At 39.3% G+C, this 12,896-nt stretch overlaps 1 protein-coding gene across 4 annotated transcripts in view; it reads right to left on the minus strand.

The window, feature by feature from the left end:
- MPP7 (MAGUK p55 scaffold protein 7) overlaps positions 1 to 12,896 on the minus strand; it is a 525,083-nt gene that overhangs the window by 135,845 nt on the left and 376,342 nt on the right. Inside the window, exon 16 of one of the 4 annotated variants that reach the window (XM_089693827.1) lies at positions 10,100 to 10,141. The exons of the other annotated variants lie outside the window; for them this stretch is intronic. Within the exon in view, the coding sequence (XP_089549953.1) occupies positions 10,100 to 10,141 (42 nt within the window). The remainder of the gene's footprint in view (positions 1 to 10,099; positions 10,142 to 12,896) is intronic. 4 annotated transcript variants of the gene reach the window in all.

A 12,896-nucleotide genomic window follows, 5' to 3' on the forward strand; every position in this document is an offset into this window, starting at 1 on the left:
CCCTTTCCCATTAGCATTCAGTCTTGATCTGTCAGTTGTTCAGATGGATCCAGACTGAACTGCAATGTATGTCTTTTGGCAGGTAGATGTAAAGGGATATAAGTTCTGGTTTTTTTTTTTTTCAAAAGTGTTGGTCTTTTTTTGTTTATAGCGCAAAAAGTAAAAACGCAGAGGTGATCAAATACCACCAAAAGAAAGGTCTGTTTGTGGGAAAAAAGGAAATAAATTTATTTTGGGTGCAGCATTGCATGACCGCGCAATTGTCAGTTAAATTAACGCAGCACTGTTTCGCAAAAAATGGCCTGGTCAGGAGGGGGGGGGGGGGGGGGGTCGTCAATTTTCTAGAGGTCAAGTCGCTAAAGAGGAATGTACCAAAGGGTGTCAATTGATGTAAAAAGATCCAGTTTTAAAGATTATTTTTATTTATCAGTTTTTGTGACAAAAAAAACAACAAAACACGAATGCCTAAAAATATGGCATTTTTAGGTTTCCCTGTTAGCCTTACTATTCTGAGTTTGTTCCTCTAGAACATAACTGAAGAAAATAAATCCTTTGTTTAGTAGAAATAAATTTAAGAATGCTAAGATCAAGGCTCCTATTCAATCCTGGCTTTATACCAAAACCCATTTTTAGAAAAAAAAAATTCGGCCTGTTAGAACTAAAATATATCAAACTTTTCATGCAAATTTAAATATATTTCTCAATAGCAACAAAAGATATTAATTTTATTGCCTCTGCATCTAATAATCAGTGTACTCTAATAAATAAATAAATAATAATTAAAAAAAGGCCTTGGAGTGCTGAGTGTGGTCAGTATTTTAATTAAACAAAAAAAAAAAAAATTTATTGTAATCACTATTAAGTCACTGTAGTGACCTACTAGTGATTACAAATCTTTTGTTTTGTTATAAATTGATGGTGCGTGCACTGAATGCCTTTACCCAGTAGTGGTCACATCATCACTGGGCTGTACATAGCCTGTACAGAAAGGAGAGCTATAGGAGAGGCCTAGAAGGCCCCATCCACTACAGGCTGCCTATAGAAAATTACAGAAAGGGGTGGAGACAAGACCAGTCACCCTGCACAAGAAAAGAGAGCAGCAGTGACTGGTCTTTATTACAGGATAATGGACCAAATGCAATTTCTCCTGCGCTCCGGGGCCCAGGCCGATGGTGAGTAGATGAAATCAAACTCCGAAAAAGCAACCACCGGAGTATACAAGGTCGTGCAGCTCCAAACCAAGGCTGGGGAAGCCCGAACAGAACTGTGAAGTGAAACAACAAGAAGCGCACCAACCTTGCGCATTACCTCAGTAACCAAAATTTATTTAGTAAAGGAATGGTACTCACAAACAGCGAATAAAAACGTTTATGAGCTCTGAGGAAGAAGGCATGACCTTCGAAACGCGTCAGATGTACTGAGTGGCTACCCTCACCATGATGGGATTTGCGCTGGCCTCTTGCCTTTGAAGTCCCTTGGAGGGCTTACATGCCTGTTTTTATTCGCTGTTTGTGAGTACCATTCTTTTACTAAATAAATTTTGGTTACTGAGGTAATACGCAAGGTTGGTGCGCTTCTTGTTGTTTCACTTCACAGCTTTATTACAGGATATTCCTGCACAGAGGCAAAGTGCAAGAGATGTCTCATGCCTCTACTCTTAAGACAATATTTTGTAAGCCACTTTTCAGCTTTAAAAAGTCACAATACTCTTGTGTGAGGCTGAACTTCACAATACATTTCTTCAGTTAATCAGAATTCTAAAACACTGCTGACAGAGGAGAAGAAACAACTGAATTTATCGACAAAGGTGTTGGTTACTATCTTGGCCTTAATATTCCCCTCTGATCGAGAGCATCTTGCGCTGGAAAACAAGTGAAATAGTTTGGCAGTGCGGTAAGGAATGGTCGAGGAGGAGCAGAACACACCATAAACTACTCCAAGAGACCCAGTTCACACAAAGGTGAGAAATCACTGGATATAGCCACATCTAACAAACCAACTGCTTGTTAAACAAGTGAAAATAAAACAGCGCAAATGCAAAAACCTGAGATGAGTTCATGGAAGAGTTTTGATGCACCTAGAAGCTAAAACATTACATTTATATCCGCCATCACATATGCATTCAGGGAATTGCGTAAGAAAGATTTACTAAAAAAAGATACAGCAACCAATCCGCTTCCACTTGACATTTAGTAGCACGGTGTAGAAAAAGAAACTAGGACTTTAATTGTTAGTTTGGGCAACAAGAAATTTTCTGACCAGCTCATTATTCAAACATAAGCACCCATGTGACCCTTTCACCAACAGCAAGTGTACAATTCAAACTCACATGTTCCTGCGTTAAAAAATGGCTGTGTGTATAAGTGGGTCCTGCAGCGATTGTCGGCTGGAACCGAACAGAATCAGCAAGGGAGAATGTCACCAGCACACCGAGGATCACCAATATGGGTCCAAAAGTTTTAATGAATGGTCACATAGTTACAGCAAGGCAACGTTTCGGAGTCTCCCAGGACCCCTACAGTAGGCATGTGACCTGACCTGATGAAGGGGTCCTGAGAGACTCCGAAATGTTGCCTTGCTGTAACTATGTGATCGTTCGTTAAAACTTTTTGGACCCATATTGGTGATCCTCGGTGTGCTGGTAACATTTTCCCTTCCTTTCACCAACAGTTCTAAACAGTTACAGATCAGAGGTCACTGGGTGCAGTGGCTGCCAGCATTTGTTCTGCTAAAGACAGAACAACATTTATCTCCATAGAGGATGTTAGCCAAAAATGTCAATTTCTCATTTATCCATTTAACACAATGTATCAAATACATATTTCACTGCCTCTGCTTGGCTTTTTCTATACTTATGACTGTTGAACAATTATTATATCCATTTAACCTTTCTTAGGGTTCACAAACAAGACATATGCTTTCTCATTATTAGTTCATACTTTATTCAACCTGGCAGTCCAATCCCTAAACCCAACAGGCAACCCCATGATGTAAAATTTCATGACTGCGGGTAAACTAATGTTGTGGAAATACACAATCCTTAGTCTGCGATTCTGCAGGAATAGGATTTCAACTCTGCCTTTGAAAGTCACTATACAGTTAACTATGCATATTTGAAATATATCTAGTGTTAGGACAATTAAACTATACTAAAAATTCAGATTAATGTAAATCATGTGGATTTAAAGGATAAGATCACCTTTTAAACCATGTTACACCCATATTCATGGAGTAACATGTTACGATCAGACCAGCCCCCGTTCTGACAGCTAGCAAGGGATTGTCTCCACCCTCGCTAGCCGTCAAGTTAAAAAAAAAAAAAAAAAAAAAAAAAAAAAAAAAAGGCCTGCTCGGCCGCATCACTCATTCACAGTGTTCTGTGAATGAGAGACTACAAATCCCAACAGCCTTGGCGGCTGTTGGCTTGTAGTCCTCAAACTACCACGGCGATGTGGAGCGCCGCGGTAGTTGATTTATTCATCCTGTCAGTATATCTGCTTGGTCGTACATCCCGTACGGTCAAGCAGTTATACTGACAGATCTGCAGAACTGCATAGCATCAGTGATCGGCTGATTGCTGGTGCAATGCTTTACAGGCTCCTGCAGACAAAAATAATAAATGTACATTTTTAATTTTTTTTTAACTAAAAGGCGAACTTATCTTTTAAAAGTGAATTACTAAAAGTAACACTGCAAGAATAAATTAACAGATTCCTGACTTGTCACAGTATTAATAAGTATAAAAAATATCAAATTTATATATATTACACACACATATATATATTTTTATCATTAAACACATCCTTGATGTAAAATAGTCTCATGCCTCTTATATGGAAGAAATTTCCCTGCATTTCTTGGTGAACATTGCACAATCCCATAGCTTTCCAATGGTGGTCTGACAACAATTTTGCCACAATGGATCACCTAATTTACTCTTTTGATCTTATAAAACTTAGGAGACTTTGGGAGATCAACACCAATTCCTCATTAAGGAGACATTCCGCTACATGCAGATAAAGCACTGGTTAGGTCTCTCACCACAAACCTTCTTACTTAATTTAAATGCATTTGCCTGGTTGACCTTTGCACACTTAAGTTGATCTCCACCTTATATGTCCACCGTAATGCTCTCTCTTCCCCCAAGGCTACCTATGTTAATAAGTAGCTACTGGTTTTATTTTCTACCACAGAGACTAATGAAGATTGGTCCCAAATATGGCTGAACATATTCCAAAGGTTGTTCCACTATTACTACTCAGGTAGCAGCATTTAAGGCTCATCACATGCCGGTAACCTTGGTTATGTCAGGGGTTGCTCATTTATGCCCTACTGCCTTTAACAAGTGTTTTAGGGATTGCAATGAGGTTGGTGATATACACATTCGGTGAATGTGTCCCTTTGTTACTAATTTAGGGTCCAAGGTTTTTCGTTTTTTTTATACTCTGTTTAATGTAAGAATACAGTGCAAACCATGAATAGCTCTTTTATTTGACCAAATTGAGAGTCTATGTAAACACCAGCAAAATTAGCCACATTCAACTTCTTAGCAATGACAGTACTGCCTCAGCTTGGAAAGCGCAATGTGTCTGTAATGGTTGTGCGCATTAGGCAAATGAAAGCTGTAGGCGACATCCATTTGTTCAGGTCACAAGCCATGCCATTTTGAGAAATGGCAACAGTGACCTTTTCCTCTCTTCTCCTCCCTCCAGCTTATACATTCCACAAAATCTTAGTTGCTGGCAGACACCCTTTATCAGCCTGGTAATAGGGCTAGCAGGATCTAACCCCCAATATACATCGCAGGTCATATAAAAATGTCTGACGTAGCCGCTTAAATGACCTGAAAGTTTCCAGACATTGGGTCAAATACGTTAGTTGGAAGAGTTGGGAGAATACACAGCCCTGATGGACTGGATATCAGCCAAGACTCTAAAACTTGAGCATATTTCATAACTCCCGAAATGATCACAGCATAGTCAGAATATAGACATATTCACCTTTATCAGTTATTGGGTAGGTAGCATTTAAACCTTAACACCCCTATGCAGGAGATACCTGAGTGGTTTAGGCCTCCACACCCCTCCTATGAGAAATAGATATCTGAGACCTGTCATATCTATATCTATTTTGGAGCTAATTTCATGCTGGACAATAATTTGCATGGTAGCAGAATGTAAACAGTAGGTATGCAGAAATATGAATACTGATAAACTGTATTTGGGTCCTCCCAGCTACCAGCCCTTAAGCCGGATGATTGGTCAGATGCTCTCTCTCAACAATCCTTTGATACCACAGAAAAAAAGGAATGTCAAGACCTTTTGACAGCTCTAATTTTACCATCAACCAAGGAACATCTGTTAAGTTATGAGAGCCGATAACACCTACTATAGCTCACTCTCGACTGAACTCTATTAAAACCAGGACATTGTTAACTTCCTTGGCGGTTTTCCCGAGTGTAGCTCGGGGTAGAATTTCTATACCAAGAATGGTAACCCCGAGCTACACTCGGGCTTACCATGCAGCGTTCTCTGGGGGTCCCTGCAGCACTTACCTTGTCCTTCGCTCCCACGATGGGTCCCCTGCAGCGTCCCCGTCCATCTCCTCCGGCGGATGGCGGCATCTGGCTTCCGTGTTCCGGTCCCTGTGACGTCGGAACGCTCGGGCGGCGGAACCGGCGGGAAATTTGAAATTTTTAAAAAATGACATTTTTGCTGTCATTGCTTTTTCACTGCATTTCACATACATTTTGTCCCCACTGCTTTGTCCTGTGCCCTGCCTGCATTTTGACTGTTCTTTCTGCCTGGAAACTTAGAAAAGTTCATGGCGGCCAAAAAGCGTCCCTTTACGTCAAAAGCGGTTTTAGAACAGCGATAGTAAATCAGAACCACTTGCAGAATTGAGTGATAATGATTTGTGGGGAAATTCGTCATCAGACACTGAAAACGATTTTGCGACTTTGCTCAGCGATGTGCGAATTTGCCTCTGTATTTCAAATTTCAATGTTTTTGGTTTGATTATATTATTGAATTAAATTTATTATTATTATATTATTTTTTATGATTATTTATTAAATTATAATTTATGATTTCGTGTTTCAAGTTTTATCATAACCGGAATGTTTAATAGACTCTTTTTCGGATAGATTTCAGTGAGTTATTCCTAAAAATTACAGCCTACAATAAAAAACTACATATTTCCATGCAAAAAAATGGTACCGCTTTCAGCACAAAATTCCTGACATAATCATACCGCCAGGGAGGATAAGTATTCTTAATTTTCAATATCTTTGTATTTCTCGGTTGCCTTGATTCTTTGTAACACTAATTTTTCTGTAAATATTCTATTTGCACCATTTTGACCTTTTTCATTATTAAACCATATATGAAAAAGTGTTAAAATTGTCTCTAAAGCTTTTACTGCAAACTAAAAAAATTCCTGTGTCTTGAATATATGCTACTGTAGTATAAATCTCTGAACATACCTGTTCTGTGGTGACAGTGCATGTTGAAGATGCTTATTCTAAAATCATAGTTGTTATTACTAAGATTGCAAGTTTCCTTCTTCTTGGTAAAAAGGCGTGGTGGTATTTAAAGGGTTAATTGTTTAATTAACTTAACCCAAGGACATTTGCTCTCAGGCTGCTGGCACCTAGATTGTGGTCCCGGAAAATGGAAAATCTTTGTGTAGGGTTCAGCTGAGCATGTCATTGTTATGTAAGTGACAACGCGGTGTGAAATTGACCAGTCTTGTCACAAGTTGTTGAGAATCGCAGGGGTTGGGCACCGCGTTCATCACATTGTCCTTTTCCATGAGGTTAAAATCTGTCACCACGGTTTGAGGATTAATAAGATGCCTTTTAGTATTTTAACTGATACACACGAAAATTTCCTAAAATTGTGGTCTACATGGGTTACCTAAGAACTAACTCCTATGGACCTTGCCTTGTTCACCACACTATAGCTACCTTTTGTGCTAGACAAACCCTTAGTTCTTGACATAGAACACTGCTTTTGTTCCTGACCCCTGCTATCCCCATCTTCCCCTCCCTTTATCCCTTTCTTTGACTAAAGAAATTCTTTTTTTAATGTCTTTAGGTTTTTCTTCAGATTTCTCCTGCCCCCTACTTCATTTTATTTCACATAATATTTTCTAAGATGCTTGATCTCTAGTTTTGGAACAGAGTGTTGTTTATGCCCTTATCTGATTTTTTTAATCCAAACTGTTTTTATTGAAAATTGAAAGGGAGTACATGAGTAGGTAACGGCATGAGACAATCATACAGATGGGTACAGATAGAAATGTACATTGCATGTATACATCAAATACTGTAGGATTACATCTTTAAGAGCCCTTTGTTGTGGATATCGTGTATCTGGTTAATCAAAATTTTAGAGAGTATGGAGAAATTAAGTAAAAGAAAAGGAAGAAAGGAAGAAAAGAAAAAGAAGAAAAGAAGAACAGAACACTCACCAAGAACAACAATAACAGTTGCAGGTGAGCCACCAGGTCCTATCTCAACAATCAACTAGCCGTAATGTATCATATTTGCAAAAGTCTGTTCATTATCAATCTTGGAGGGGCCAGTCTGGGTGAATCTAACTAGCTCTGCCAGATAAGCTCAAATTTACATGGTGCGTTACAGTGACGACAGGTAATTTGTTCCCGTAAAAGGAGAGAATTAACATATTCCACCCAGCATTTCTTAGAAGATATTGTACTAGAGAGCCAATATCTAGCTATTATTTTTCTCGCTAAATACAAGAGACGAGTAATCATAATATAGACTCCAGCAGGCAGCTTAATCAATAAATGCCTCTGTGCTTGGAACCACTTTCTGTATGTGCAGAATATGAGAAAAAATGTCTCGAACAGGTGGAAATTAAAAAACAGATATAGGTTGTAGCCCACACATGCTACACCAATGCCGAGGTGAGCGCCCACACAGGATCCAGTGCCCGAAGCAACATCATAGGCTGCCCCCGGGTGCGGTTCTCAAGGAACTACCGTGGTTGCACCGACCCATATGCACTGTTTCTATTGTTATAGTAGAAGGCAGTAAAACGTTTACTAAAGAATTCAAACTAAGTAACTTCTCCATAGGGAGGAGAGCTCCATCACTTACAAGACATTAGCAAAAACCTTAGGTTTCATGGAGGGGGGTGGGGTTATAAGTGTACACCCAAGGAGGTGTGTCCAAAAGCTTTGCCAGTGTCCAATCACTTTAAGGTGGCAGACTTTAACCCAGGGTCCATGCATATACAGTGTGTGTCTTGTTCTGTACAATGAAGATAAACAGATATAATGCTACATAAGGGTAGAAGAAAAATCTGGGAGCAGGGCTGTAAAGCAAAGTACACAAGCGGTTACATACAACACCATCAACTAACCCCACATAAACATCTTATTTCTCACAGAGACGGAAGTAAAAAATTAAATCAATTTCATACATTGCTTGGAAAATGACGACTGTAAACTTAGAGCTTCAATCTGATTGGTTGAGACAACACAGACAATATTTTTTTTGTTAAAAATGAACTCCAGACAAACCACAAACAAAAAAGAACTGATGTTTCTTTACTGCACTTAAGTAAAACTTACAGGTCTTGTCCATCCCCAGGCCATGATAGATCAGTGAAAGAATAGAAGGCTGATGGGCTCATTCCTCTACTCTCTTCCTAACAGCTCCCTTATTATAAAATGAGCACTTAAGTACAAATGATTAGCTCCTTGTGCTGCTTCTCCTTTAGTCTGAGCCCTGATGTACAAGCAGTTTATTACCAGTCAAATTCACGCGCCTGCTTGCATTTAAAAAACACAATTATGTATTTATGGATATGGAGCTACATTCATTTGTGCCTAGAGTTCAGGTTTAAATGAGGCCTAGGTTGATATATGATGCTGATAAATTTTTTTTAAGGCCTGTGACTCAAAGCTTAGTGCCCAAGTACTTTGGAGCAACAAGTTCTGCTGTGCCAGAACCGTAAAAAAGGTATAACCACAGAGTTTTAATCAAAATATGGTACCCTAATAGCAGATATATTCTGATTCACAGGTTCAATTATTTTGTTTTAAAAAACTAAAGCTACCCATAAGTGTTACTCCAGGTGTAGTCTGGTGGGCAGAGTCACCTACTAGCCCATTATAACTCATTGGTGAAAGGTTTCTAGCTCTGCTCCTACCCAAGTTGACGTTTCATCCTTCCTACCATACCAGAGGGTGTTCCTATTTCTTTTGCTACATTCTCTTTAATTTATAAAACATTAAATGGCCATCAGAAAAATCGGAACCCTCTCATATTAATTGCTGCTGGCATGAAATTAGCTGTATTGAAGCATTACAGTTCTTAAGAGGCATACAAAACATTAGGCAAGCTAACTTTCCAGCATGAAGAGACCAAAATGTTTTGGGTGGACTGATCTTTTAAATTGACTGTTGTCTTTTTAAGGAATAAGATAAAAAGCAGCCAGCAAAAGAACCTTGTTTATACTCGCCTGTCCTACCATCTGTTTCTGAAGTCTCTCTTCTCTGGAAACACACTTCCAGGTATGTTGGATGTCAGCGTCCCTTCCACTAGCCCCTACGTAACTACAGAGCAAAACAAGTAGCGCAAAGGACAACAGATGGAGATGGAGGGTGCAGGCATTTTACACACCCGGTGTGTTGGATGGAATGATTACCTGGGACAGTCTTGCTATGCAGTGGAGCAAAGACTCCAGAAAGGGACAGTAGGACAAGTGAACAAACAATATTCTTTACAGGCTACTTTTTATTTTATTAAGACAAAGTTGCTTTGAAAATGGGATATTTATTGTATGACAGAATTTTTCACTAGTTACTATTTATAAACATTCCAAAAACTCCACAGCCGAGACAATAACCAGACATGTGATTGGCGTGAAATGCGATGGTCCTAACATTCACAAGACATGACAGCACGCCATGAACCACCAGTCCTACCTTTCTCTCTCCCGTCTGCTCCTAAAGCATTGCGAAATGAAGGAGGAGGGGAAAAAAGAAGAGAGAGAACAAAAGACAAAGACCAAAAGAGGATTTAAATGATGAGAAGTAAGAAAATCTGCTGTGTCCATTTGCTCACCTAGATAGGTCCCAGAGTTATGAGCGGCACATTCTGCATCTTCTGGATGAGGAATAAAAGCGCACAGACCAAAGCCAAGAAATAAAGCAGAACAGTTAGAAGGCCAGCCCAATAGCAAAAGAAAAATTACGTAAAAAATGACATTTTCAGGGCCAAAAAGCACAACATACACACACAAAGAAAGCCAAAAAAAAAAAAAAAACCAACGCACATTCAACAAATCTGTTTTTCAGTTTGCACTCAATGTTATAACCTGTTGGAGGTGGGCTGGGGGGGGGCTACTGTTTTTAAAGGTCTTGAAGTCTTAAATAATAGATGGAGCTTTCAACTTTCAAAGCCGATTCCTGCTATATTGAAACTGCTTTGGTAATCTTGAGTGTCAGTGCCAAGCTTGGGAGCAGGAATTTCAAAATTCAGACGCAGCGTCTCTGCGTGGGAAAAATCTGAACTGCAGCTCATTCATTTACGGATATAGCATTTCATAGAGATATTTAGATGCATCTTGATGGAATGCTGCTATATTCCTATCTGAAGGTCCCTAGATCAGCCTTTCTCAACCAGGGTGCCTTGAGGTTTCCTCAGGTGTGCCTTGGCAAAATGTCTAAAAATTGGCCAAAAATTGTATACAAGCCAGCAGGTGAAACAACCCTGCCTTTTAGTTACACAAAGCCTCAGGTTTTCATTGTGCACCATTACGACCTTCTAGCCACCGGCATCCTAGATTGTAAGCTCCAAGGAGCAGGGCCCTCCTATCCCTCTGAACTGTATTGTTGCTGTATTGTCTCCCTTTATATTGTAAAGTGCTGAGCAAACTGTTGGTGCTATATAAATCCTGTATAATAATAATAACAACCAATGACTTCGTCAGTTAAGGAGGATGTCAGCTGCCTCTATCAGTGCTGGGGTCACATTAGCTTAGTGATGGAGAAAAACTGAAGGAGAAGAGAAACATTGGAATACTAGTCAGTATAGTCAGTGTATTTGCTTTGGATGAATAAATCCCCTCTAATGTTGGGTGTCCTACATGTGTGGATGTTGCTGTGTTATATAAAACTATTAAAATAGTTTTTCACATTTTAGAATAGGGTGCCTCAAAACTGTCCATAATTTTAAAGGGTGCCTTGGGACTGTCCATAATTTTAAAAGGTGCCTTGACTGAATAAAGGTTGAGAAACACTGCTCTAGATAGATTGAAGATGAGAGACATTTATCAAAAACAAGGATAAGTGGACAGACTGTGCCACTGCCATGTTATTTTTCTTTTCCTTTGGCATCTGCACGATTCTTATATCACTCTTTGCGCACTTGGGTCTCCAGTGATCCGACATGCCTACTGCAGAGCTTCAATAAACAGCGCTGCTCAGGGAGAGCAAGCTCTGATTGGAAGGCATGTTGAAGTGCTGAATGACTGGACTGATGCGCTCTGTGTTGAGCAGTGATCTGGATTTCCAGCATTTTAACCCTTGCTGCAACACATTAGCATGAAAATAAAGGAAAGATGTCCACATTTATACTTGTGTATGCAGCCTAACTGCATTACAGTAATTACAAAAGGCTTCACTTTAAAAGGAATTATATATACAAATAAACAGAAAAAACTAGAACAGATTTCTGAACTAAAGACAGTACCCAGTTACCAATGGTGGAAGGAGGAAGTGATTTATTTAATTGTTCAGTATAAACATGACCTCAGCACTTAAAGTGAATTGAGGTTACTTTTGTTATTCAGGCCGCATGTAATTTCCTTGCCCTTCTTTTTTCCTGTTGGAAAATTCTACCGGGGGGGGGGGGGGGGGGGGATTTATTTTTCTTTGTTCAGTTTTATGACTATAATATTGGCCGCCTTTAATATTAGGTCATGTAAGCTGTTCAGTAACATAGTACATCCAAACACAATGGTGATGGATATTAGTTTTATGAAATGGCATTATTGACTGGATCAGACTAATGGTCGTAGCTCCAATGCAAACAAGTTTTACAAGCAATCTTCGATTTTTAATTTCAATTACAATTCTTATCTAAAATGAATTGTGCTGATTGAGAGGCAAATAAAAAATAAACAGAAAATAAATGAAGCGCATGAAGCGGTTTGTCAGAAGGTTATTTGAGGAATAGAGAATATTGCATGAGTTAGTTATATTAAAGTGCACCTGTAGTAAGTAGTATGTCTTAGAAGAGGGGGCAAGGGAAGGAAGGCACTGCTCCTGATTTTTAAAGTGTTACTAAACCCACAACAGTAAAATCAGTCTGTATATGCAGTAACACATGCTTGTTATGCTCACTGTGGAACCTAAGGGGTTAATCCTCTGCATTGTGTAAAATGGATGTTCGATCCTGTGTTCTCTGATCCTCCTCTCCTTCTACTGTCCCCAGCCTATCTGCTGATAGAACAGAGACTTGGGGGCAAGCTGCACATGCTCAGTCTGGTGTGTATTGCTAGAGAGTTTTTTTTTCTTGGGAGAATGCATGTGTTCCGCACAGGGCCAATAAGTGCTGTCCAGACAGATCAGGGGTTATGCATCTTAACAGGACAGTAATAGCAGAATGAAAACTCTTCCTATAAGTTTTAACCAGTGCTCTGCTGGACACTCATAGAAGTCACAAGACTGCTCTAACTGCTGATAAGAAAAGGTATTTAGCAGTTTATATTTACCACAATAATTGCACTTCCATGTTCTGTATACTGTGGGAGACCAGATATAGTGAATGCAGTGTCCTGGGTTTAGTAACACTTTAAGTTTTCAAAATTTAAGGCATTTTTAGAGTACTGAAATACGTAGTACCCTCAAACGAAGTA

The sequence above is a fragment of the Staurois parvus genome, unplaced genomic scaffold (assembly GCF_062004578.1).
Source record: "Staurois parvus isolate SC_StPar_1 unplaced genomic scaffold, SC_StPar_1.0 ptg000636l, whole genome shotgun sequence".
NCBI lineage: Eukaryota > Metazoa > Chordata > Amphibia > Anura > Ranidae > Staurois > Staurois parvus.